Source organism: Nerophis lumbriciformis, linkage group LG04, assembly GCF_033978685.3.
Source record: "Nerophis lumbriciformis linkage group LG04, RoL_Nlum_v2.1, whole genome shotgun sequence".
NCBI classification, from domain to species: Eukaryota; Metazoa; Chordata; class Actinopteri; order Syngnathiformes; family Syngnathidae; genus Nerophis; species Nerophis lumbriciformis.
In genome coordinates, this window is record NC_084551.2 from 55,525,001 (window position 1) to 55,550,857 (window position 25,857).

At 31.6% G+C, this 25,857-nt stretch overlaps 1 protein-coding gene across 2 annotated transcripts in view; it reads right to left on the reverse strand.

Moving 5' to 3' along the window:
* Nucleotides 1-25,857, reverse strand: part of prkcg (protein kinase C, gamma) — a 101,645-nt gene that overhangs the window by 70,513 nt on the left and 5,275 nt on the right. Inside the window, exons 1-2 of one of the 2 annotated variants that reach the window (XM_061957553.2) lie at nt 18,657-18,948; nt 1,804-2,032 (exon numbers count right to left, since the gene is read on the reverse strand). In XM_061957553.2, the coding sequence (XP_061813537.2) occupies nt 1,804-2,027 (224 nt within the window). In that variant the 5' untranslated portion in view covers nt 2,028-2,032; nt 18,657-18,948. Of the gene's footprint in view, nt 1-1,803; nt 2,033-18,656; nt 18,949-25,857 lie in introns of those variants that run through there. The other variant, XM_072913067.1, reaches the window with a different exon arrangement.

The following is a 25,857-nucleotide window of genomic DNA, read 5'->3' on the forward strand; positions in this document are numbered from 1 at the left end:
AACAAGTGATGACATAAATCATGTCCCCAATACGGAAAACCATTGCATCTAATTGAGAGCCAAATACTAGAGTCCGTGAACATTGCTCCAAAGTCAGGATTTTTTTTGTTGATTTAACATGCCTACAAAAGATGCAAAGGCAGCAATATATGATAAAACAAGATGGCAGCTAAAGAAGGACTTCCCTATTCATCCCCGAAAAAGACCCGGCAGGTGAATGGCTGATTTTACCACTTCCTGTGCTGACGTAAAACAAGCCATATGTGAGCATAGGATGAACAAATACACTACGGTACGGTCTTAAAACACCAACAATGAAAAGTAGCTTCCATATGAGGAGGTGTGAACAAGTTACAACATAAATCATGGTCCCAATACGGAAAACCATTGCATCTAATAGAGAGCCAAATACTAGAGTCCGTGAACATTGCTCCAAAGTCAGGATTTTTTTGGTTGATTTAATGTGCGTACAAAAGTAAACATTGACAGGTGCAAAGGCAGCAATATATGAGAAAACAAGACGGCAGCTAAAGAAGGACTTCCCTATTCATCCCCGGAAAAAAACAGGTGCTGACGTAAGACAAGCCATATGTGAGCATAGGATGAACAAATACACTACGCTACTAAGATTATAGTGGACATTAACAGTTAGCTTCTACAGCTGGGTTGTCCAAAGTGCGGCACAGGGACCATCTGTGGTCCCTGACTCCTTTGTCATCGGACTTAAGCACGTTACAAAAAAACAAAACAAAATTGAGATCTCACTAGCACCCCTGGTGGTGATATCTATCAAAATGAGGGTGGTCCCAAAAAGGAGGGATTTTTCAAATTGACTGTGTGTCGCTTTTAAAAGTGCTCGCCCTCTGGTCAACATATGAAATAACAAGTGTGTGCAAGCAATTGAAATGCGCCCCCTTTGGCCAAAATTAATAAACAAAATAAATAAATATGTATATAGAGACATACTGTAATATTTTGAAGTAAATAATGAAGATTAAAAACCAACTACAAACAAAAAAAGTAAATAAATAAAATAACTAAAAGTAGTCTTTTTCTCACAATGTGTCGACTTTTTTCTTATAAAATTGGGAACAATTTCTCATATATTTTTTCTGCTTCTGTAATATTGCAATATTTTCTCGTAAAATTATGACTTTTTAATGTAAAATTATGACTTTTTAATGCAAAACTAGGACATTTGTCATATAAAATTCGGACTTCTATCACAATATTGCCAATTGTTTTTGTTGTTCTTGTAAAACTGACACTTTTTGAGTAAAATGATGACTTTTGTCATAATTTTGCCAAGTAAAATTCCAATTATTATTATAACACTGCCAACATTTTAAAGTTTTCTTACAAAATTGTGACTTTTGCCGAGTAAAATGACGACTCTTTTCATAAAATTGCCAACATTTTAAGCTTTTTCTTGCAAAATTGCGAATGTTGAGTAAAATTCCAACTTTTATCATAACATTGCACAAATGTTCAGTTTTTCATTGTACAATTTTGACTTGGGTTGAGTAAAATTACGACTTTTTATTATAATACCTCCAACATTCTAAGTTTTTCTTGTGAAATTGCGACCTTTTTCTTGTGAAATTCCAACTCATTTTTCACAACAAGCTTTTTCATATTTGCATAGTATGTATATATTATTAATGTTGTAAATACACTTCTTTATACATCTAGAAAGGCTGGTCCTAAAGAGGGAGGCATTTTTCTCATCTCTCAAGAAGGTATGAAACACACTATAGTAAGTGTGTGTGTGTGTGTGTGTGTGTGTGTGTGTGTGTGTACTACCAGATGAAGTCGGTGCAGTGGCTACAGAAGGTGGGCTGCTTGAAGAAGCGGGCCGTGAACTGGTGGTCCTTCACCTCCACGATCCTCTTGTGCTTGAGTGCGCCCTTCCTCTGGAACACGGGCACCCTGGGCGGGGGGGAGAGGGGCGAGGGCAGGGGCAAGGGCGAGGCGGCCGACGTCGGGGAGGCCAGCGTCAGCGGGGGAGGGGGTCCTGAGGTGGACATGACGCCTGCAGTGGGAGGGGGGAGGCGGGGAGGGTGTGCAAGGACGGGGAGGCGGGATGGAAAGAAGGAGGGGAAGGTAAGATTTTATAACTCTCATAATATTTTTATTAAATGGGTTATATTGATCACAAATTAGCAGTGTTTTTTAACCATGGGGGCCCCCAAAAATGATCCATTCCTTAGCTGTGGTCCGTATGGAGTTGCAGTTGTAATACACTTTTCCACCACTTGTGGCAGCAATGACAATAGCAAACAAACAGAAGAAGTTTCTTTTAAGCGCAAAAAGTGAGACTAAAGTGGTTGTCAGAATAATTGTATCTAAGTTATCACAAAACTTTGTGTTTCAATGAGTTCCCGGCGAGCAGACTAAAGCTGTCTTTTTTTCAAACCTGATTCTTGTAAAACTCCACTGTGTAGGATGGGGAGCGACATGAGGGTGTCGGTTTCTTTGATGTATTATAATCCACAGGAAGATTTTGTCTTGATACGAGAGCTACAAAGCGGAGAGGAGGCAGGGCCTGACTCCCCTCCAGGCACCTTTTCTTTTAACTGTTTTGTAAGCAAAGGCGGCTGTTTACGACCCCCGTCCCTTTAGAAACAGCTGTTGCCATGTAATGTAGGAAAAGTCCAAATAAAAGAGGAGACGTACAATCTTTCATCAGAGCGTGGTGGGAGACGGTACAAGAGTACAGCCCAGACGTTTCTCCTCAATTGAGCCAAATTGAATTCTGTCTCTGTTTGATTCCTTACTTCTTTGTCTGTTTAATAGATGTCATCAGTGTTTCAACCGGACAGTGGTCAAGCTGTATTTTCATTTGCACTTTTGTTTTATTGACAGTTTATCTATCAGACACACAATATTATAATTTATGTTTAAGTTAGTTAAAACATGGTCGGCAGTCCTACAGACCGTCGACCATATAATCAACATCTGCCCCTTATATGGACCAGAGATGCAGGTATGGCTAGGCGACACCGAGTTGGACATCTGACGTTACACGAAAGAAGTTAAAACATATTAATTTTAATTATGTGGAAATGTATTAGATTCAGTAGCACACAATATATAGCATGGATATATATGCATGAAAACAGTCCTACAGACATCACACATGGGACATGCATTCAAATTATGCTGACAATTTCATTAAATAAAAATTTGTGAGCAAAATGTGTGTTTGAAAATATAATTTGTTAAAATATTGTTTTAAAATTCAGTGTAAAAATGTTCAGCGTAAAAAATAAATAAATCTGTGTTTACAAATTTAGTGTAAAGAAAATTCAGTGCAGTATAAATTCAGTGTGCAAAATTTAGTGGGGAGAAAAAATCAGCATAAAATGTGTACAAAAAATTCAGTGCAAAAAAAGTCAGTGAAAAAAATGCAGAGTATACATATTCAGCGTAAAAAAAATATTAAGTGTAAAAGAATCAGTGCAGAAAAATCCAGTGTAAAAAATTAATTGAAAAAAAATCAGAGCATTTGGAAAACAGTGTAAAGAAAATTCATTGTAAATAAATAAGTGCAAAAAAATGCAGTGTAAAAAAATTGGTGCAAAAAAAAGTCAGAGTAAAAAAAAAAAAAATCAGTAAACAAAAAATTCAGTGCAAAAAAAAATAAGTGTAAAAAATGCAGTGTATAAAAATTCAATGTAAAAATATTTGATGCAAAACAATTTAGTGTAAAAAAATGTATTGTATAAAAATCTGTGTATTTAAATACAGTGTAAAGAAAAATTTTGTGTGGAAAATTCAGTGCAAAAAAAATCAGTGTTAAAAAATGCAGTCTATAAATATTCAGCGTAAAAAAATATTAAGTGTAAAAAAATAATCAGTGCAAAAAAGTCAGTGTTAAAAAATGCAGTCTATAAATATTCAGCGTAAAAAAATATTAAGTGTAAAAAAAATCAGTGCAGAAAAATTCAGTGTAAAAAATGAATTGAATAAAAATCAGTGTATTCGGAAAACAGTTTAAAATTCATTCTAAAGAAATAAGTTAAAACAAATTCAGTGTAAAAAAATTAGTGCCAAAAAAAAATCTGTAAAAAAAAAGTCAGTGCAAAAAAAGTAAGTGTAAAAAATGCAGTGTATAAAAATTCAGTGTAAAAATATTTGATGCATGACAATTCAGTGTAAAAAAAAAATCACTGTATTTAAATACAGTGTAAAGAAAATTCAGTGTAGAAAAATCAATGCAAAAAAAAATCAGTACAAAAAAGTAAGTGTAAAAAAAAATGCAGTGTGGAAAAATTAAATGTAAAAATATTTTATGTGAAACAATTCAGTGTAAAAAAAAAAAATCTATAAAAATCTGTGTATTTGAATACAGTGTAAAGAAACATTTTGTGTAGAAAATTCAGTGCAAAAAAATAAAGTGTAAAAAAGATCAGTGCAAAAAAGTCAGTGTTAAAAAATGCAGTCTATAAATATTCAGCGTAAAAAATATTAAGTGTAAAAAAATCAGTGCAGAAAAATTCAGTGTAAAAAATGAATTAAATAAAAATCAGTGTATTTGGAAAACAGCTTGAAATTCATTGTAAAGAAATAAGTTAAAACAAATTCATTGTAAAGAAATAAGTTAAAACAAATTCAGTGTAAAAAAATTAGTGCCAAAAAAAAAATCTGTAAAAAAAAAATCAGTGCATAAAAAGTCAGTGCAAAAAAAGTAAGTGTAAAAAATGCAGTGTATAAAAATTCAGTGTAAAAATATTTGATGCATGACAATTCAGTGTAAAAAAAAATCACTGTATTTAAATATAGTGTAAAGAAAATTCATTGTAGAAAAATCAATGCAAAAAAAATCAGTGCAAAAAAGTGTAAAAAAAAATGCAGTGTAGAAAAATTCAATGTAAAAATATTTTATGCAAAACAATTCAGTGTAAAAAAATAGTTGTATACAAATCTGTGTATTTAAATACATCCATCCATCCATGTTTAAAAAAAATTCAGTGCAGATAATTCAGTGCAAAAAATTCAGTGTAAAAATAAATTGCTGCAGAACAATTCAGTGTAAAAATCAGTGCCTACAAAGTCGGTGTAAAAAAAATTATGTAAAAAAAAAAATCAGTGCAGAAAGATTTGTTGCTTCAAACTTAAATTCCACTTCCTGTAAATGAAGACTAATTTTGTTTATAGAGCACAATTTGTACACACGGCAATTCAAAGTTGTTTTCACAGAAAATTAAAATAAGGAAAAATAATTCAAATTAATATCAGAAAATACAATCATCATAATTCATTAAAATAAATTAAAGAGTGTAGATACAATACTTTCAGTTGTCATATGCATAATGTTAATAAAAAAAATGTTTTCAGGCTGGACTTGAACTTTGCCAACGTTGGGGCCTGTCTCACATCTTCAGGAATACTAATAAGGTCGTATTTCCTGATTCTAGTCAGAACTCGAGCAGCAGCATTTCGCATATACTGCTGCCAAATATTTATTTTTTTTAACTGAATTTTCACGCAATGAGTTTCACAACTCATTGCGTGAAAGCTTCCGTAAGAAAAGACACAAATGAACCTGCGTGGTTGTATTTTTAAGCGGAAACGTCACGAGTGCGGACGAGAGGAGCGGCGGTAATGAGGAAGGCAGAGGTTAATTCGCACGCAGCGACAAAACCCTCCTGAGAGACTTGGAGCCTCTGAACAATTAACACAACCGTCCCACATACCGGCCGACTATCTCTCTTTGCTCGACCCGCCCCACTCCCTGGTCACCGTGTCAACTCTGCCTCCCGTTGCCATGGCGACAACACACCGCTCCCGGCATCGGCCCTCTCACCTTACTTGCCCGCAGATGTGCTGCACTGACTGGTCAACAGCATTAATTCATCACTTCATAACACCACGACAAGGGGAGGACGGTGTGTGTGGGGGAGGCTCGTCCTCTGCAGTGGACGTTTATTTTATTTTTTTTTAAAGAAAAACAGTTTTGTTATGAAAAGTTTTGATACAATAATTTTAGGAATATTCTGAGAAAACGTTTTTATTTTATTTTACAAGAAAAGATTAAAGTCTAATTTATTACGGAAAAGTATTTTTTCATTTCTTTTTTTTTTTTTTTTAGAAAAAAGTTAGTATTATAGTAAGATAAAGTTGTCACTATACAAGAATTATGCTCTGGGGGAATATTTTGAGACAAAATGTAAAATTTTACAAACAATATATGCCATTTTACACAAATAAAATATTGTGGAAAAATACTGTGGAAAATATTGTGGGAATTTGATTTTTTATTTTATTATTATTATTTTTTTTTTTACAAAATAGTAAAAACAAAGTAAGTAAAAAAAAGTAAAAAAAAACAGCATAATTAATCAAATTGCAAAAGTGTGATTTATTGAATACAAGTATGTAAATATTTAACAGCACTAATTGTTAGCAATTTTTGACCAAAAATATTTCAGAACGACATTCTGACCATAAAATATGTGTCAAAATATTGGTATTTTTAAAATTGACTTGAATTATGCACACAAGTAAACTCTATGATAAACATTGCCCATGGAAAGAACGTAGTAAGAAGCAAAAGAAAAACAACCAACCATGGATGACAAAAGGACTGAAAAATGCTTGTCACAAAAAAAACACATTGTATCGAATATTTATAACACAGAGATCTATAGAGGCAGAAAATAAGTATAAAAAATATAAAAACAAACTAATTGGTATACTACGAACATGTAAGAAGGAATACTACAGTCAATTATTAAACAAGAACAAAAACAACATGAGAGCAACATGGGGCATCCTAAATAGCATCATTAAAAATGGTGCTAAGAAAGATTACCCCCAGTACTTTCTAGATGGAAATACAAAAAATGACAATATGAACCAAATAGCTGAACGTTTCAATGATTATTTTGTTAATATCGGAAAAAATCTGGATCAAAGAATTCCAAATGCAGATGATGGGTCAGTTGAGGCCTTGAGTGAGCTCATAGACAGAAATCCCAATTCCATGTTTCTTAAAAGCGTAACAAAAAAAAAAAAAATCAAAATTGTAAAAAATTGTAAATCCAAGACCTCAACCGACTGTCATGGAATAAATATGGTAACGATTAAAAAGGTTATACAAGACATTTCAGAACCTCTGACATATATCACCAATGTATCATTTTTAACCGGTAAATTCCCTGATATAATGAAAATTGCAAAAGTCGTACCAATTTATAAGAATGGAGACGTACACCAGTTTACTAACTACAGACCAGTTTCATTACTTCCACAATTCTCCAAAATCTTGGAAAAATTATTCAATAGTCGATTAGATTTATTTATTAACAAAAGTGGGACGCTTGTGGAGAACCAATATGGATTCCGAGCAAATATCTCAACATCAATAGCATTAACCAAAATACCAGAGGAAATTACCAATGCAATAGATGGTAAAGAATGTGCGGCCGCAGTATTCATGGACTTAACAAAAGCATTTGACACAATTAATCATGATATTTTAATACGAAAATTAGAACGATATGGCATCAGAGGTTTGGTATTGAATTGGGTAAGAAGTTATTTAACCAACAGGAAGCAATATGTGAAGATGGGTGAAAATATGTCAACACGGCTAGATATGTCCTGTGGTGTACCCCAGGGATCAATACTGGGACCAAGATTGTTCAATCTTTATATAAACGACATTTGTAAGGTTACGAAGGACTTAAAGTTGGTTTTATTTGAGGACGACACAACTGCTTTCTGTTCAGGAGAGAGCACACAGAAGATAATACAAATAATAACAGAAGAAATGAACAAATTAAAAAGATGGTTTGACAAAAACAGACTATCTTTGAATCTCAGTAAAACTAAAATGATGCTATTTGGTAATAGTAGAAAAGAGCATCATACACAAATACAAATAGACGGAGTAGACATAGAAAGGGTAAAAGAAACTAGATTTTTGGGAGTATTAATAGATGATCAAATGAACTGGAAATCTCATATACAAAACATACAACATAAGGTGGCAAAAAACATTTCAATAATGAATAAAGCAAAATATGTCCTGGGCCAAAAATCACTACATATTCTCTACTGCTCGCTAGTGTTACCATATCTGAGTTATTGTGCAGAAATATGGGGAAATAACTACAAATGTGCGCTACATTCGCTAACCGTGTTACAAAAAAGATCAGTTAGAATAATACATAATGTTAGAGAACATACAAACCCTTTATTTATTAAGTCAGAAATATTAAAGTTCGGTGATTTGGTAAAATTGCAAAGAGCTAAAATGATGTACAAAGCAAACTATCACCTGCTACCAAAGAATGTACAACAATTCTTCTCAACTAAAGAGGAGAAATACAACCTTAGAGGAAAAAATAATTTAAAACATTTATATGCACGTACAACACTTAGAACTTTTAGCATATCAGTATGTGGAATTAAATTATGGAATGGATTAAGTAAAGAAGTTAAAAATTGTACTGATATGATCCAGTTTAAGAGGTTGTTCAAAATAAAAGTGCTTTCACAGTACAAAGAAGAAGAATTATGAGAAATACTTTCAACCTTATTGAAAATAAGATATTCTTCATCTCAGTATGTTAATAATGACTGAATTAATTAATTAATTACATATTACAAAACTGTTGTATACTAATTCATAGATGTTATTTTATTATATAAAAAGGTCAGTAAATGATTCTATATATTTGTAAACGCTTTGAAGTGGGAACGGGGTAGGATTAAATAAGCTTTGCTTCTTCCTACTCCTTTTCGGGCATGATGTAAAATGAAATGATATGAAATTGTGTGATGTATTATGCTGTAAGTGTGTTCATGTTCGAAATAAACTAAAAGAAAGAAAGAAAATGCGATTAATCACTATTAATTGAATTGCAAAAGTGTGAGTTATCGGATAAAAGTATGTAATCATTTGACCGCACGAATTGCTAGCAATTTCTGAACAAATACAATACTATTAGTACGACATTATGACTATAAAATGTGTGTCAAAATATTGGTATTTTTTAAAGTGTATTTAAATTATGCATACAAATAATTTACTGCGATTAATTGTGATTAATCAAATTGCAAAAGTGTCGGATAAAAATATGGACTTGTTTGAAAGCACGAATTGTTAGCAATTTTTGAACAAATACAATTCTATTAAATATTTCAGTACAATATTCTGACCATAAAATGTGTGTCAAAATATTGGTATTTTTAAAATGTATTCCAATGATGCACATACGTAATTTACTGTGATTAATCGTGAATAATCAAATTGCAAAAGTGTGATTCATCGGATAAAAGTATGTAATCGTTTGACAGCACAAATTATTAGCAATTTCTGAACAAATAAAATACTATTAAATATTTCAGTACGACATTCTGACTGTAAAATGTGTCAAAATATTGGTCTTTTTAAAATGTATTTAAATTATGCAAATAAGTAATTTACTGCAATTAATCATGATTAATCATATCGCAAAAGTGTGATTAATTGGATAAAAGTATGTACTTGTTTGACAGCACTAATTGTTAGCAATTTCTGAACAAATCAAATACTATTGGTACGACATTCTGACTATAAAATGTGTGTAAAAATATTGGTCTTTTTAAAATGTATTTAAATTATGCACATAAGTAATTTACTGCAATTAATTATGATTAATCAAATTGCAAAAGTGTGACTTATTGAATAAAAGTATGTAATTGTTTAACAGCACTAATTGTTAGCGCTTTTTGAACAAATACAATATTATAGAATGTTCTAGTATGACATTCTGACTATGAAAGTGTGTCAAAATAGAGGTGCTTTTTAAAGTTTATTTAAAAATTATGCACGCAAGTAATTTGCAGCGATTATTCACGATTAATCAAATCGTAAAAGTGTGATTAATAAAAGTATGTAATTGTTTAGCAGCACAAACTGTTAGCAATTTTTGAACAAATAACATATTATTAAATATTTCAGTACGACATTCTGACTATAAAATGTGTGTCAAAATATTGGTCTTTTTATAAATTATTTAAATTATGCACGAGTAATTTACTGCGATTAATCGTGATTAATTAAATTGCAAAAGTGTGATTTATCGAATAAAAGTATGTTATCATTTGACAGCACAAATTGTTAGCAATTTCTGAACAAATAAATTATCTAAAAAAAAGTTCCAGAACAACTTTCTGACTGTAAAATGTATTTTAAAATATTTGTCTTTTTAAAAGTTTATTCAAATTATGCACACACATAATTTACTGCGAATAATCGTGATTAATCGAATTGCAAAAATGTGACTAAACTGATAAAATTATGTAATTGTTTAATAGCACTAATTGTTAGCCATTTTTTTAACAAATACAATATTATTATAGAATGTTCTAGTACGACATTCTGACTATAAAATGTGTGTCAAAATAAAGGTACTTTTTTAAAATGTATTTAAATTATGCATGCAAGTAATTTACTGTGATTAATCTGATTAATCAAGTTGCAAAAGTGTGATTTATCGGATAAAAGTATGTAATCGTTTGACAGCACGACTTGTTGGCAATTTTTGAACAAATAAAATACTTTTAGTATGACAATCTGACTATAAAATGTGTGTCAAAATATTGGTCTTTTTAAAATGTATTTAAATTATGCACGTAAGTAATTTATTGCGATTAATCGTAATAAATACAATTGCAAAATTGTGATTAATTGAATAAAAATATGCAATTGTTTGACCGCATGAATTGTTAGCAATTTCTGAACAAATGAAATACTATCAGTATGACATTCTGATTATAAAATGTGTGTCAAAATATTGGTCTTTTAAACATTTTTTTAAATTATACACATAATTAATTTACTGCGATTAATCGTGATTAATCAAATCGCTAACGTGCCATTTATTGGATAAAAGTAGGTAATCATTTAACAGCACGAATTGTTAGCAATTTCTGAACAAAAAAAAATACTATTAGTACAACATTCTGGCTATAAAATGTGTGTCAAAATAGAGGTGCATTTAAAAATGTATTTAAATTATGCATGCAAGTAATTTACTGTGATTAATCATGATTAATCAAATTGCAAAAGTGTGATTAATCGGATAAAAGTATGTAATCGTTTAACAGCACTAATTGTTAGCAATTTTTGAACAAATATATTATTAAATATTTCAGTACGACACTCTGACTATAAAAAGTGTGTCAAAATATCGGTCTTTTTAAAATGTATTTAAATTATGCACATAGGTAATCTACTGCGATTAATTGTGATTAATTATATTGCAAAAGTGTGACTAATTGAATAAAAGTATGTAATTGTTAATAGCACCAATTGTTAACAATTTCTGAACAAATAATACTATTAGTACAGCATTTTGACTATAAAATGTGTGTCAAAATAATGGTCTTTTTAAAATGTATTTAAATTATGCACACAATTAATTTACTGTGATTAATCGTGATTAATAGTATTGCAAAAGTGTGATTTATCGGATAAAAGTATATAATCGTTTGACAGCACAAATTGTTAGCAATTTCTGAACAAATAAAATACTATAAGTATGACATTCTGACTATAAAATGTCATACTTACTGGAAATAATCGCGATTAATCAAAATGCAAAAGTGCGATTTATCAGATAAAAGTATGTAATCGTTTAACAGCACAAATTGTTAGCAATTTCTGAACAAATAAAATACTATTAGTATGACATTCTGACTATAGAAAGTGTGTAAAAATATTGGTATTTTTAAAATGTATTTAATTTATGCACGCATGTAATTTATTGCGATTAATCATAATCAAATTGAAAAATTGTGATTAATTGAATAAAAGTATGTAGTTGCTTAATAGCACCGATTGTTAACAATTTCTGAATAAATACGATACTATAAATTTGACATTTTGACTATAAAATGTGTGTCAAAATAATGGTCTTTTTAACATATATTTAAATTATGCATATATATTACTGCAATTAATCACGATTTATCAAACTGCAAACGTGTGATTTATCGCATAAAAGAATGTAATCGTTTGACAGCACGAATTGTTAGCAATTTCTGAACAAATAAAATACTATAAGTATGACATTCTGACTATAAAATGTCATACTTACTGCGATTAATCAAATTACAAAAGTGTGATTTATCGGATAAAAGTATGTCATTGTTTGACAGCACTAATTGTTAGCAATTTCTGAACAAATAAAATACTATCAGTACGACATTCTGACTATAAAATGTGTGTAAAAAAATGGTCTTTTTAAATTTATTTAAATTTTGCACAAGCGGAAAATGGACGACATAGGTAATTTACTGCAATTAATCGTGATTAATCAAATTGCAAAAGTGTGATTTAACGGATAAAAGTATGTAATCATTTAACAGCACGACTTGTTAGCAATTTCTGAACAAATAAAATACTATTAGTATGACATTTTGACTATAAAATGTGTGCCAAAATGTAGGTCTTTTTAAAAAAGCATTTAAATTATGCACACAAGTAATTTATTGCGATTAATCATAATTAATTGAATTACAAAAGTGTGATTAATTGAATAAAAGTATGTCATTGTTTGACAGCACTAATTGTTAGCAATTTCTGAACAAAAAAAATACTATAAATATGAAATTCTGACTATACAATTTCATACTTACTGCGATTAATCGCGATTAATCAAATCGCAAAAGTGCGATTTATGGGATAAAAGTATGCAATCATTTGACAGCACAAATTGTTTGCAATTTCTGAACAAATAAAATACTATTAGTACGACATTTCGACTATAAAATGTGTGCCAAAATAATGTTTTTTTTAAAAAATATTTAAATTTTGCACAAGCGGAAAATGGACGGATGGACATAGGTAATTTACTGCGATTAATCGTGATTAATCAAATTGCAAAAGTGTGATTTATCAGATAAATGTATGTAATCAATTAACAGCACAAATTGTTAGCAATTTCTGAACAAATAAAATACTATAAGTGTGACATTCTGACTATAAAATGTGATACTTACTGTGATTATTCGCGATTAATCAAACTGCAAAAGTGTGATTTATCAGATAAAAGTATGTAATCGTTTGACGACACGAATTGTCAGCAATTTCTGAACAAATAAAATACTATCAGTACAACATTATGACTATAAAAAGTGTGTCAAAATATTGGTATTTTTTAAAATGCATTTAAATTATGCATGCAAGTAATTTACTGTGATTAATCATATTGCAAAAGTGTGATAATCGGATACAAGTATATAATCGTTTGACAGCACTAATTGTTGGGAATTTCTGAACAAATAAAATACTATTAGTACGACATTCTGACTATAAAAAGTGTGTCAAAATATTGGTCTTTTTAAAATGTATTTAAATTATGCATGCAAGTAATTTACTGTGATTAATCGTGATTAATCAAATTGCAAAAGTGTGATTGATCGGATAAAAATATGTAATCATTTAACAGCACGAATTGTTAGCAATTTCTGAACAAATAAAATACTATAAGTATGACATTCTGACTATAAAATGTCATACTTACTGCGATTAATCGCGATTAATCAAATTGCAAAAGTGTGATTTATCGGATAAAAGTATGTCATTGTTTGACAGCACTAATTGTTAGCAATTTCTGAACAAATAAAATACTATCAGTACGACATTCTGACTATAAAAAGTGTGTCAAAATATTGGTCTTTTTAAAATGTATTTAATTTATCCACGCAAGTAATTTATTGCGATTAATCATAATCAAATTGCAAAATTGTGATTAATTGAATAAAAAGTATGTAATTGCTTAACAGCACCAATTGTTAATTTCTGAACAAATACAATACTATTAGTTTGACATTTTGACTATAAAATGTGTGTCAAAATAACGGTCTTTTAAACATGTATTTAAATTATGCACATAATTAATTTACTGCAATTAATCACGATTAATCAAATCGCAAAAGTGTGATTTATCAGATACAAGTATGTAATCATTTAACAGCACGAATTGTTAGCAATTTCTGAACAAATAAAAATACTATCAGTACGACATTCTGACTATAAAATGTGTGTCAAAATAATGGTGTTTTTAAAATGTATTTAAATTATGCACGCAAGTCTATCTTTGCTATTTAACATAATTAATCAAATTGCAAAAGTGTGATTCATCGGATACAAATATGCAATCATTTAACAGCACTAATTGTTAGCAATTTCTGAACAAATAAAATACTATAAGTATGACATTCTGACTATAAAATGTCATACTTACTGCGATTAATCGCGATTAATCAAATTGAAAAAGTGCGATTTATCGGATACAAATATGTAATCGTTTGACAGCACGAATTGTTAGCAATTTCTGAACAAATAAAATACTATCAGTACGAAATTCCGGCTATAAAATTTGTGTCAAAATATTGGTCTTTTAAAATGTATTTAAATTATGCATATTAGTAATTTGGCACAGTAATTTGGCACATAAGTAATTTACTGCAATCAATTGTGATTAATCATATTGCAAAAGTGTGATAATCCGATACAAGTATGTAATTGTTTGACAGCACGAATTCTTAGCAATTTCTGAACAAATACAATACTATCAGCACGACATTCTGACTATAAAATGTGTCAAAATATTGGTCTTTTAAAATGTATTTAAATTATGCATATTAGTAATTTACTGCGATTAATCGTGATTAATTAAATCGCAAAAGTGTGATTTATCGGATAAAAATATGTAATCATTTAACAGCACAAATTGTTAGCAATTTCTGAACAAATAAAATATTTGTACGACATTCTGACTATAAAATGTGTGTCAAAATATTGGTATTTCTAAAATGTATTTAAATTATGCATATAAGTAATTTACTGCGATTAATCGTGATTAATCATATTGCAAAAGTGTGATTTATTGGATAAAAATATGTAATCGCTCGACAACACGAATTGTTAGCAGGTTTTGAACAAATAAAAAACTATTAAATATTTCAGTACAACATTCTGACTATAAAATGTGTGTCAAAATATTGGTCTTTTTTTAAATGCATTTTACTTGTGCACATAAGTAATTTACTACAATTAATCGTGGTATGATCAAATTGTAAAAGCATGATTTATCGAATAAAAGTATGTTAATTGTTAGCAGTTTTTGAACAAATAAAATGCTATTAGTACGACATTCTGACTATAAAATGTGTGTCAAAATATTTGTCTCTTTTAAATGCATTTTACTTATGCACATAGGTAACTACTGCGATTAATCGTGATTAATCGTATTGCAAAAGAGTGATTTATTGGATAAAAAGATGTAATCGTTCGACAACACGAATTGTTAGCAGGTTTTGAACAAATAAAAAACTATTAAATATTTCAGTACAACATTCTGACAATAAAATGTGTGTCAAAATATTGGTCTTTTTTAAATGCATTTTACTTATGCACATAAGTAATTTACTGCAATTAATCGTGATATGATCAAATTGTAAAAGTGTGATTAATCGGATAAAAGTATGTTAATTGTTAGCAATTTTTGAACAAATAGAATACTATTAGTACGACGTTCTGACTATAAAATGTGTGTCAAAAATATTCGTCTCTTTTAAATGCATTTTACTTATGCACATAGGTAACCTACTGCGATTAATCATATTGCAAAAGTGTGATTTATTGGATAAACATATGTAATCGTTCAACAACATGAATTGTTAGCAGGTTTTGAACAAATAAAAAACTATTAAATATTTCAGTACAACATTCTGACTATAAAATGTGTGTCAACATATTGGTCTCTTTTAAATACATTTTACTTATGCGCATAGGTAACCTACTGCGATTAATCGTGATTAATCGTATTGCAAAAGTGTGATAATCGGATACAAGTATGTAATCGTTTGACATCACAAATTCTTAGCAATTTCTGAACAAATAAAATACTATTAGTAGGACATTCCCACTATAAAAAGTGTGTAAAAATATTGGTCTTTTTAAAATGTATTTAATTTATCCACGCAAGTAATTTATTGCGATTAATCATAATTAAATTGTAAAATTGTGATTAATTGAATACAACGTATGTAATTGCTTAATAGCACCAATTATTAACAATTTCTGAACAAATAGAATACTATTAGCTTGACATTTTGACTATAAAATGTGTGTCAAAATAATCTTGTTAACGTGTATTTAAATTATGCATATAAGTAATTTACTGCGATTAATCGTGATTAATCATATTGCAAAAATGTGATTTATTGGACAAAAATATGTAATCGTTCGACAACACAAATTGTTAGCAGGTTTTGAACAAATAAAAAATTATTATATATTTCAGTACAACATTCTGACTATAAAATGTGTGTCAAAATATTGGTCTTTTTTTTAATGCATTTTACTTATGCACATAAGTAATTTACTGCAATTAATGGTGATATGATCAAATTGTAAAAGTGTGATTTATCGGATAAAAGTATGTTAATTGTTAGCAATTTTTGAACAAATAAAATACTATTAGTACGACATTCTTACTATAAAATGTGTGTCAAAATATTCGTCTCTTTTAAATGCATTTTACTTATGCACATAGGTAACTACTGCGATTAATCATGATTAATCGTATTGCAAAAGTGTGATTTATTGGATAAAAATATGTAATCGTTCGACAACACGAATTGTTAGCAGGTTTTGAACAAATAAAAAACTTAAATATTTCAGTACAACATTCTGACTATAAAATGTGTGTCAAAATATTGGTCTTTTTTAAATGCATTTTACTTATGCAAATAAGTAATTTACTGCAATTAATCGTGATATGATCAAATTGTAAAAGTGTGATTTATCGGATAAAAGTATGTTAATTGTTAGCAATTTTTGAACAAATACAATACTATTACTACGACATTCTGACTATAAAATGTGTGTCAAAAATATTCGTCTCTTTTAAATGCATTTTACTTATGCACATAGGTAACCTACTGCGATTAATCATATTGCAAAAGTGTGATTTATTGGATAAACATATGTAATCGTTCGACAACATGAATTGTTAGCAGGTTTTGAACAAATAAAAAACTATTAAATATTTCAGTACAACATTCTGACTATAAAATGTGTCAAAATATTGGTCTCTTTTAAATGCATTTTACTTATGCGCATAGGTAACCTACTGCGATTAATCGTGATTAATCGTATTGCAAAAGTGTGATAATCGGATACAAGTATGTCATCGTTTGACAGCACAAATTCTTAGCAATTTCTGAACAAATAAAATGCTATTAGTACGACATTCTGACTACAAAATGTGTGTCAAAATATTCATCTCTTTTAAATGCATTTTACTTATGCACATAGGTAACTACTGCGATTAATCATGATTAATCGTATTGCAAAAGTGTGATTTATTGGATAAAAATATGTAATCGTTCGACAACACAAATTGTTAGCAGGTTTTGAACAAATAAAAAACTATTAAATATTTCAGTACAACATTCTGATTATAAAATATGTGTCAAAATATTAGTCTTTTTTAAATGCATTTTACTTATGCATATAAGTAATTTTACTGCAATTAATTGTGATATGATCAAATTGTAAACGTGTGATTTATCGAATAAAAGTATGTTAATTGTTAGCAATTTTTGAACAAATAAAATACTATCAGTACGACATTACAGCTATAAAATGTGTGTCAAAATATTGGTCTTTTAAAATGTATTTAAGTTATGCATATTAGTAATTTACTGCGATTAATCGTGATTAATTAAATCCCAAAAGTGTGATTTATCGGATAAAAGTATGTAATCATTTAGCGGCACGAATTGTTAGCAATTTCTGAACAAATAAAATATTTGTACGACATTCTGACTATAAAATGTGTGTCAAAATATTGGTCTTTTAAAAATATATTTAAATTATGCACGCAAGTAATTTATTGTGATTAATCATAATTAATTGAATTGCAAAAGTGTGATTAATTGAATAAAAGTATGTCGTTTGACAGCAAAAATTGTTAGCAATTTCTGAACAAATAAAATACTATAAGTATGACATTCTGACTGTAAAATGTCATACTTACTGCGATTAATCGCGATTAATCAAATCGCAAAAGTGTGATTTATTGGATAAAAGCATGTAATCGTTTGACAGCACGAATTGTTAGCAATTTCTGAACAAATACAATACTATCAGTACGACATTCTGACTATAAAAAGTGTGTCAAAATATTGGTCTTTTTTAAATGCATTTAAATTAGTAATTTACTGCGATTAATCGTGATTAATCATATTGCAAAAGTATGCGATTTCTGAATAGCACCAATTGTTAACAATTTCTGAACATCTAAAATGCTATCAGTAAGACATTCCGACCATAAAAAGAGTGTCAAAATATTGGTCTTTTAAAATTTTAAGATTTATTTAAATTATGCACATAATTATTTACTGCGATTAATCGTGATTAATCATATTGCAGAAGTGCGATTAATTGATCAAAATATGTAGTCGTTTGGGAGCTCCAATTTTGTTTGTCAGAGCAAAGTTCTGAGATGAAAAATACAAACGTCCCCTGCAGGAAACCAAATAAGTTCGGCTTCTTCCTACTCCTTTTCGGGCGCGTCGAACTGCGCTACTTTGCCAAGCGCCTCGGAAAGGAAACTGGAGCCTGAAACCCGACAGGTGGATACCTGAGAGTATGTCCGAGGGATCTTCCTGAGAAACCCGTGGATCCACCTCAAAAAGAGAGAAGACGAAGAAAGGGGAAAAGGGAAAAAAAGAAAAGAAAACAGGAAATAAAAACGCTTTCTGGCCAAAAACAGCAGAAAAGCCAGCGCGAGCGTAGCTTTCCAGGAAAGCCAAGAGAGAAGTGGTAAATATCCGCGAGCCCACAGGCAGGGTGAGGAGGAGGACGAGATGGAAGGATGGAGGTGGTACTCGCTTCTCTCCAAGACTCGGTTGCTGTTTTTAGGACCAAAAAGATGGAGAGACCGTGAAAGAGAGAGAAAGAGAGCAGAGAGAGAGATTGAAGGGGAAAAAAACGTGTTCATTTCCAAATCTGGGTTAATTCTCTCAAGAGGGGCCGAGGGAGGTGCAGGGAAAAAGGGGGACGGAGGGGACGGGAAGCGGCCCTTTTTTGTCACCACGGGCGATGGGCGCGGGGCGAGGGACGCTTGGCACTCGCTCCTTCTTGGAGTGGCAGACGGAGGAAGGAAGGCGGAGGGAAAAGGCGAAGCGGCGGAGGCCAGATTGTAGGAAAAAGAAGCACAGAAAGAACCGGAGTGCGGAGACAAGAGATGAGCGGGAGGGTCAGCGGGCCCTGAAGGGAAGCAAACACTGGAACAGAAAAGTTCCAACCAGGTTTGTACGGTATACCGGTACTAGTATAGTACCGCCATACTAATGAATCATATTCGGTACTATACCGCCTCTAAAAAGTACCGGTCCCCTGTCCCTTGCAACCCCCCATCGTCGCCACCTCGTGACATTGCTGGTTTTACGAGCATAGGAGCATGTTCGGCAGCACACAATCACTGAGTACTTACAAGCAGACACAGTGTGTAGACAGAAAAGAGAGAACGGACGCATTTTGGCGTAAAAAGTAAAGATAAAGGCGAAGTTATAACACTAAAACACTCTCAGGAAGAGGTGCTTTAAGACATAGCTAGCTAGCGGCTAAATTTAGCTACTTCTAAATCACTAATCCTCGCCTCCATGGCGACAAATAAAATAAGTTTCTTACAAGTATTATTATCACTGCAGGACGAGGAATAGCTAAACATGCTTCACTACACACCGTAGTTTACCAGCGTCAAAATGTAAACAAACGCCATTGGTGGATCTACTGTAATGATACCAAGTACAGGAGCGTATCTAGTCAATACTACTAAGATTACGTCGATATTTTTTGGCATCACAACATCTTTCGTTTAAAAAAAAAATGCTATTATGTTTATAAAGTCAGTAAATATGTCCCTGGACACATGAGGACTTTGAATATGACCAATGTATGATCCTGTAACTACTTGGTATCACATTGATACCTAAATGTGTGGTATCATCCAAAACTAATGTAAAGTATCAAAGAAGAGAAGAATAAGTGATTATTACATTTTAACAGAAGTGTAGATAGAACATGTTAAAAGAGAAAGTAAGCAGATATTAACAGTAAATGAACAAGTAGATTAATAATACATTTTTACAGTTTGTCCCTCATAATGTGTACAAAATAATAGGTGTATAAATGACACAATATGTTACTGCAGACTAATTAGGAGTCTTTGTTTGTTTACTTACTACTAAAAGACAAGTTGTCTATTTTATTTAAGGATAAACTTGCAATAATAAAGCATGTTTCATGTACCCTAAGACTCTTCGTTAAAATAAAGCCAATAATGAAATTTTTTGTGGTGCCCTCTATTTAGAAAAGTATCGAAAAGTATCTAAATAATTGACCAGAATACCAAAATATTGGTATCGGGACAACACTAGTTCCAACATTTGAAGGCAGGGAGTCTCGGATCACGCGAGAACATTTGGGAAGTTTTTTTGGGGGGGTTTGCATCAAAAAAGGAAACGAGTCCCCATAATGTCAAATCGACAAATGTTCTCAAAAGGAGTGTAAGGTTGTCATTTTTACATTTTTCTATACATGATAACACACATTTGTCACAACGGGGTTTTCGCAGCTTATTGCGGGGTTCGTTCTCCCGAAATGCAGACGGACCAGCAAACACTTAGCATGGACTATAAACAAGAAATAATCACGTAACTTTGGCATGAAACAAACAACTTACGTAGCAGGTTGCATGAGGCAAACAATGACGCCAGGCCGACTGACCGGCAAAGGCAGGCTTAAATAATGCCTCTGATTAGTGATCGGGAAGCAGGTGAGCGGGCCAACACTAATCAGAGACAGGTGGATATAATAAGTAACCATGGTAACTAAAACAAACAAGGGTGCACAAAAACAGGAACTATGGAGTCCAAAACTAACAGAACATAACAAAACATGATCCAGGCCACAGATCATGACAACATTTCAACGGTCAAATCGACGTCAGAACCCAACATTATTAAACCTTGTCAAAAAGCATGTTGTTTCAACGTTGTATTTGTGTTGTCGAATATTGGTTGGGAAACGATACAATTTCAATGGTCAAATCAACGTCAGAACCCAACATTGATTAAATGTTGTCAAAAAGCATGTTGTTTCAACGTTGTATTTGTGTTGTCGAATATTGGTTGGGATGTGACCAAATTTCAAACGGTCAAATCAACGTCAGAACCCGACATTGATTAAACGTCGTCAAAAAGCATGTTGTTTCAACGTCGTATTTGTGTTGTAGAATATTGGTTGAAAAATGATAACATTTCAACGGTCAAATCAACGTCAGAACCCAACATTGTTTAAACGTCGTCAAAAAGCATGTTGTTTCAACGTTGTGTTTGTGTTGTTGGATATTGTTGCATTTGGACCAGTTGTTCATCCCAGGGAATTCAAGTCGCAGGTCGCTCCCAAGCTCTTTACGACACTTAAAGCTGAGTAGAAAAACCACCAGAGACAGAATAGGTATTTTGTAATATATTTGCAAAGCTTTGTAAATATACTGAGACCAGTCCAGCATAGAACATTCAATCGCGACGCTAAGATGGTCTGCCCCCCTCCAATGAAAAACCCTCTCCCCTATCAAGTCTCTCTCCCTCCCACCCTCGCAGTCTTGTCCCTCCAGCCCAAACACATGCCCATTGTCCTCCGCACCTGGACATAAGAATAGATAAGAGAAAGGAGTATCTCTCTTTCTTACATTCCTCACTCAAGGTTAGCACACAGTATTTGCAGACAACCAAAAGTCCACAATTGGAAGAAAAACTCTAGCTGTTTTGTAATATGATTATGAATTAAAAGAAGTAACACTTAAATACGGATATATGTAAATATCTGCCTCCGACAATATTGGTTGGGAAATGACCAAATTTCAATGGTCAAATAAACGTCACAACCCAACATTGATTAAACGTCATCAAAAAGCATGTTGTTTCAACGTTGTGTTTGTGTTGTTGGATATAGGTTGAAAATGATAAAAATTTCAACAGTCAAATCAACGTCACAACCCAACATTGATTAAATGTTGTCAAAAAGCACGTTGTTTCAATGTTGTGTTTGTGTTGTTGGATATTGGTTGAAAATGATAAAATTTCAACAGTCAAATCAACGTAAGAACGCAACATTGATTAAACGTTGTCAAAAAGCATGTTTCAACGTTGTGTTTGTGTTGTTGGATATTGGTTGGAAAATTATAACATTTCAACAGTCAAATCACAGTAAAAACCAAACATTGATTAATAGTTGTCAAAAAGCATGTTGTTTCAACGTTGTGTTTGTGTTGTCAAATATTGGTTGGGAAATGACCAAATTTCAACGGTCAAATCAACGTCAGAAGCAAACATTGATTAAACGTTGTCAAAAAGCATGTTGTTTTAATGTTCTATTCGTGTTGTTGGATATTGGTTGAAAAATGATAACATTTCAACGGTCAAATCACAGTAAGAACCCAACATTGATTAAACCTTGTCAAAAAGCATGTTGTTTCAACGTTGTGTTTGTGTTGTTGGATATTGGTTGAAAATGATAAAATTTCAACAGTCAAATCAACGTCAGAAGCCAACATTGATCAAACGTCGTCAAAAAGCATGTTGTTTCAATGTTGTATTTGTGTTGTCAAATATTGGTTGGGAAATGACCAAATTTCAACGGTCAAATCAACGTCACAACCCGACATTGATTAAACCTTGTCAAAAAGCATGTTGTTTTAATGTTGTATTCGTGTTGTTGGATATTGGTTAAAAAATTATAACATTTCAACGGTCAAATCAACATAAGAACCCAACATTGATTAAACCTTGTCAAAAAGCATGTTGTTTTAACGCTGTGTTTGTGTTGTTGGATATTGGTTGGGAAATGATAACATTTCAACGGTCAAATCAACGTAAGAACCCAACATTATTTAAACGTCGTCAAAAAGCATGTTGTTTCAATGTTGTGTTTGTGTTGTTGGATATTGGTTGGGAAATGACCACATTTCAATTGTCAAATCAACGTCACAACCCGACATTGATTAAAGGTCCTCAAAAAGCATGTTGTTTCAACGTTGTGTTTGTGTTGTTTGATATTGGTTGAAAATGATACAATTTCAACGGTCAAATCAACGTCAGAAGCCAACATTGAATAAACCTTGTCAAAAAGCATGTTGTTTTAACGTTGTGTTTGTGTTGTTGGATATTGGTTGAAAAATGATAAAATTTCAATGGTCAAATCAACGTAAGAACCCAACATTGTTTAAACGTCGTCAAAAAGCATGTTGTTTCAACGTTGTGTTGTCGAATATTGGTTGGGAAATGATCAAATTTCAATCGTCAAATAAACGTCAGAACCCAACATTGATTAAACGTTGTGTTTGTGTTGTTGGATATTGGTTGAAAATGATAAAATTTCAACAGTCAAATCAACATAAGAACGCAACATTGATTAAACGTTGTCAAAAAGCATGTTGTTTCAACGTTGTGTTTGTGTTGTCGAATATTGGTTGGGAAATGACCAAATTTCAACAGTCAAATCAAAGTCAGAACCCGACATTGATTAAACCTTGTCAAAAAGCATGTTGTTTTAATGTTGTATTCGTGTTGTCGGATATTGGTTGAAAATGATACAATTTCAACGGTCAAATCAACGTCAGAAGCCAACATTGAATAAACCTTGTCAAAAAGCATGTTGTTTTAACGTTGTGTTTGTGTTGTTGGATATTGGTTGAAAAATGATAAAATTTCAACGGTCAAATCAACGTAAGAACCCAACATTGTTTAAACGTCGTCAAAAAGCATGTTGTTTCAACGTTGTGTTGTCGCATATTGGTTGGGAAATGATCAAATTTCAATCGTCAAATAAACGTCAGAACCCAACATTGATTAAACGTTGTGTTTGTGTTGTTGGATATTGGTTGAAAATGATAAAATTTCAACAGTCAAATCAACGTAAGAACGCAACATTGATTAAACCTTGTCAAAAAGCATGTTGTTTCAACGTTGTGTTTGTGTTGTCGAATATTGGTTGGGAAATGACCAAATTTCAACGGTCAAATCAACGTCAGAACCCGACATTGATTAAACCTTGTCAAAAAGCATGTTGTTTTAATGTTGTATTCGTGTTGTTGGATATTGGTTGAAAAATTATAACATTTCAACGGTCAAATCACAGTAAGAACCAAACATTGTTTAAACGTCGTCTAAAAGCATGTTGTTTTAACGCTGTGTTTGTGTTGTTGAATATTGGTTGGGAAATGACCAAATTTCAACGGTCAAATCAACGTCAGAACCCGACATTGATTAAACCTTGTCAAAAAGCATGTTGTTTTAATGTTGTATTCGTGTTGTTGGATATTGGTTGAAAAATTATAACATTTCAACGGTCAAATCACAGTAAGAACCAAACATTGTTTAAACGTCGTCAAAAAGCATGTTGTTTTAACGCTGTGTTTGTGTTGTAGAATATTGGTTGGGAAATGACCAAATTTCAATGGTCAAATAAACGTCACAACCCAACATTGATTAAACCTTGTCAAAAAGCATGTTGTTTCAATGTTGTGTTTGTGTTGTTGGATATTGGTTGAAAATGATTAAATTTCAACAGTCAAATCAACGTAAGAACACAACATTGATTAAACGTTGTCAAAAAGCATGTTGTTTTAACGTTGTGTTTGTGTTGTTGGATATTGGTTGGAAAATTATAACATTTCAACGGTCAAATCACAGTAAAAACCCAACATTGATTAAACGATTTCAAAAAGCATGTTGTTTCAACGTTGTATTTGTGTTGTCGAATATTGGTTGGGAAATGGCCAAATATCAACGGTCAAATCAACGTCACAACCCGACATTGTTTAAACGTTGTCAAAAAGCATGTTGTTTCAATGTTGTGTTTGTGTTGTTGGATATTGGTTGGGAAATGACCACATTTCAATGGTCAAATAAACGTCACAACCCAACATTGATTAAACCTTGTCAAAAAGCATGTTGTTTCAATGTTGTGTTTGTGTTGTTGGATATTGGTTGAAAATGATTAGATTTCAACAGTCAAATCAACGTAAGAACACAACATTGATTAAACGTTGTCAAAAAGCATGTTGTTTTAACGTTGTGTTTGTGTTGTTGGATATTGGTTGGAAAATTATAACATTTCAACGGTCAAATCACAGTAAAAACCCAACATTGATTAAATGATTTCAAAAAGCATGTTGTTTCAACGTTGTATTTGTGTTGTCGAATATTGGTTGGGAAATGACCAAATATCAACGGTCAAATCAACGTCACAACCCGACATTGTTTAAACGTTGTCAAAAAGCATGTTGTTTCAATGTTGTGTTTGTGTTGTTGGATATTGGTTGAAAATGATAAAATTTCAACAGTCAAATCAACGTAAGAACGCAACATTGTTTAAACGTTGTCAAAAAGCATGTTGTTTCAACGTTGTGTTTGTGTTGTTGGATATTGGTTGAAAATGATTAAATTTCAACAGTCAAATCAACGTAAGAACACAACATTGATTAAACGTTGTCAAAAAGCATGTTGTTTTAACGTTGTGTTTGTGTTGTTGGATATTGGTTGGAAAATTATAACATTTCAACGGTCAAATCACAGTAAAAACCCAACATTGATTAAACGATTTCAAAAAGCATGTTGTTTCAACGTTGTATTTGTGTTGTCGAATATTGGTTGGGAAATGACCAAATATCAACGGTCAAATCAACGTCACAACCCGACATTGTTTAAACGTTGTCAAAAAGCATGTTGTTTCAATGTTGTGTTTGTGTTGTTGGATATTGGTTGGGAAATGAC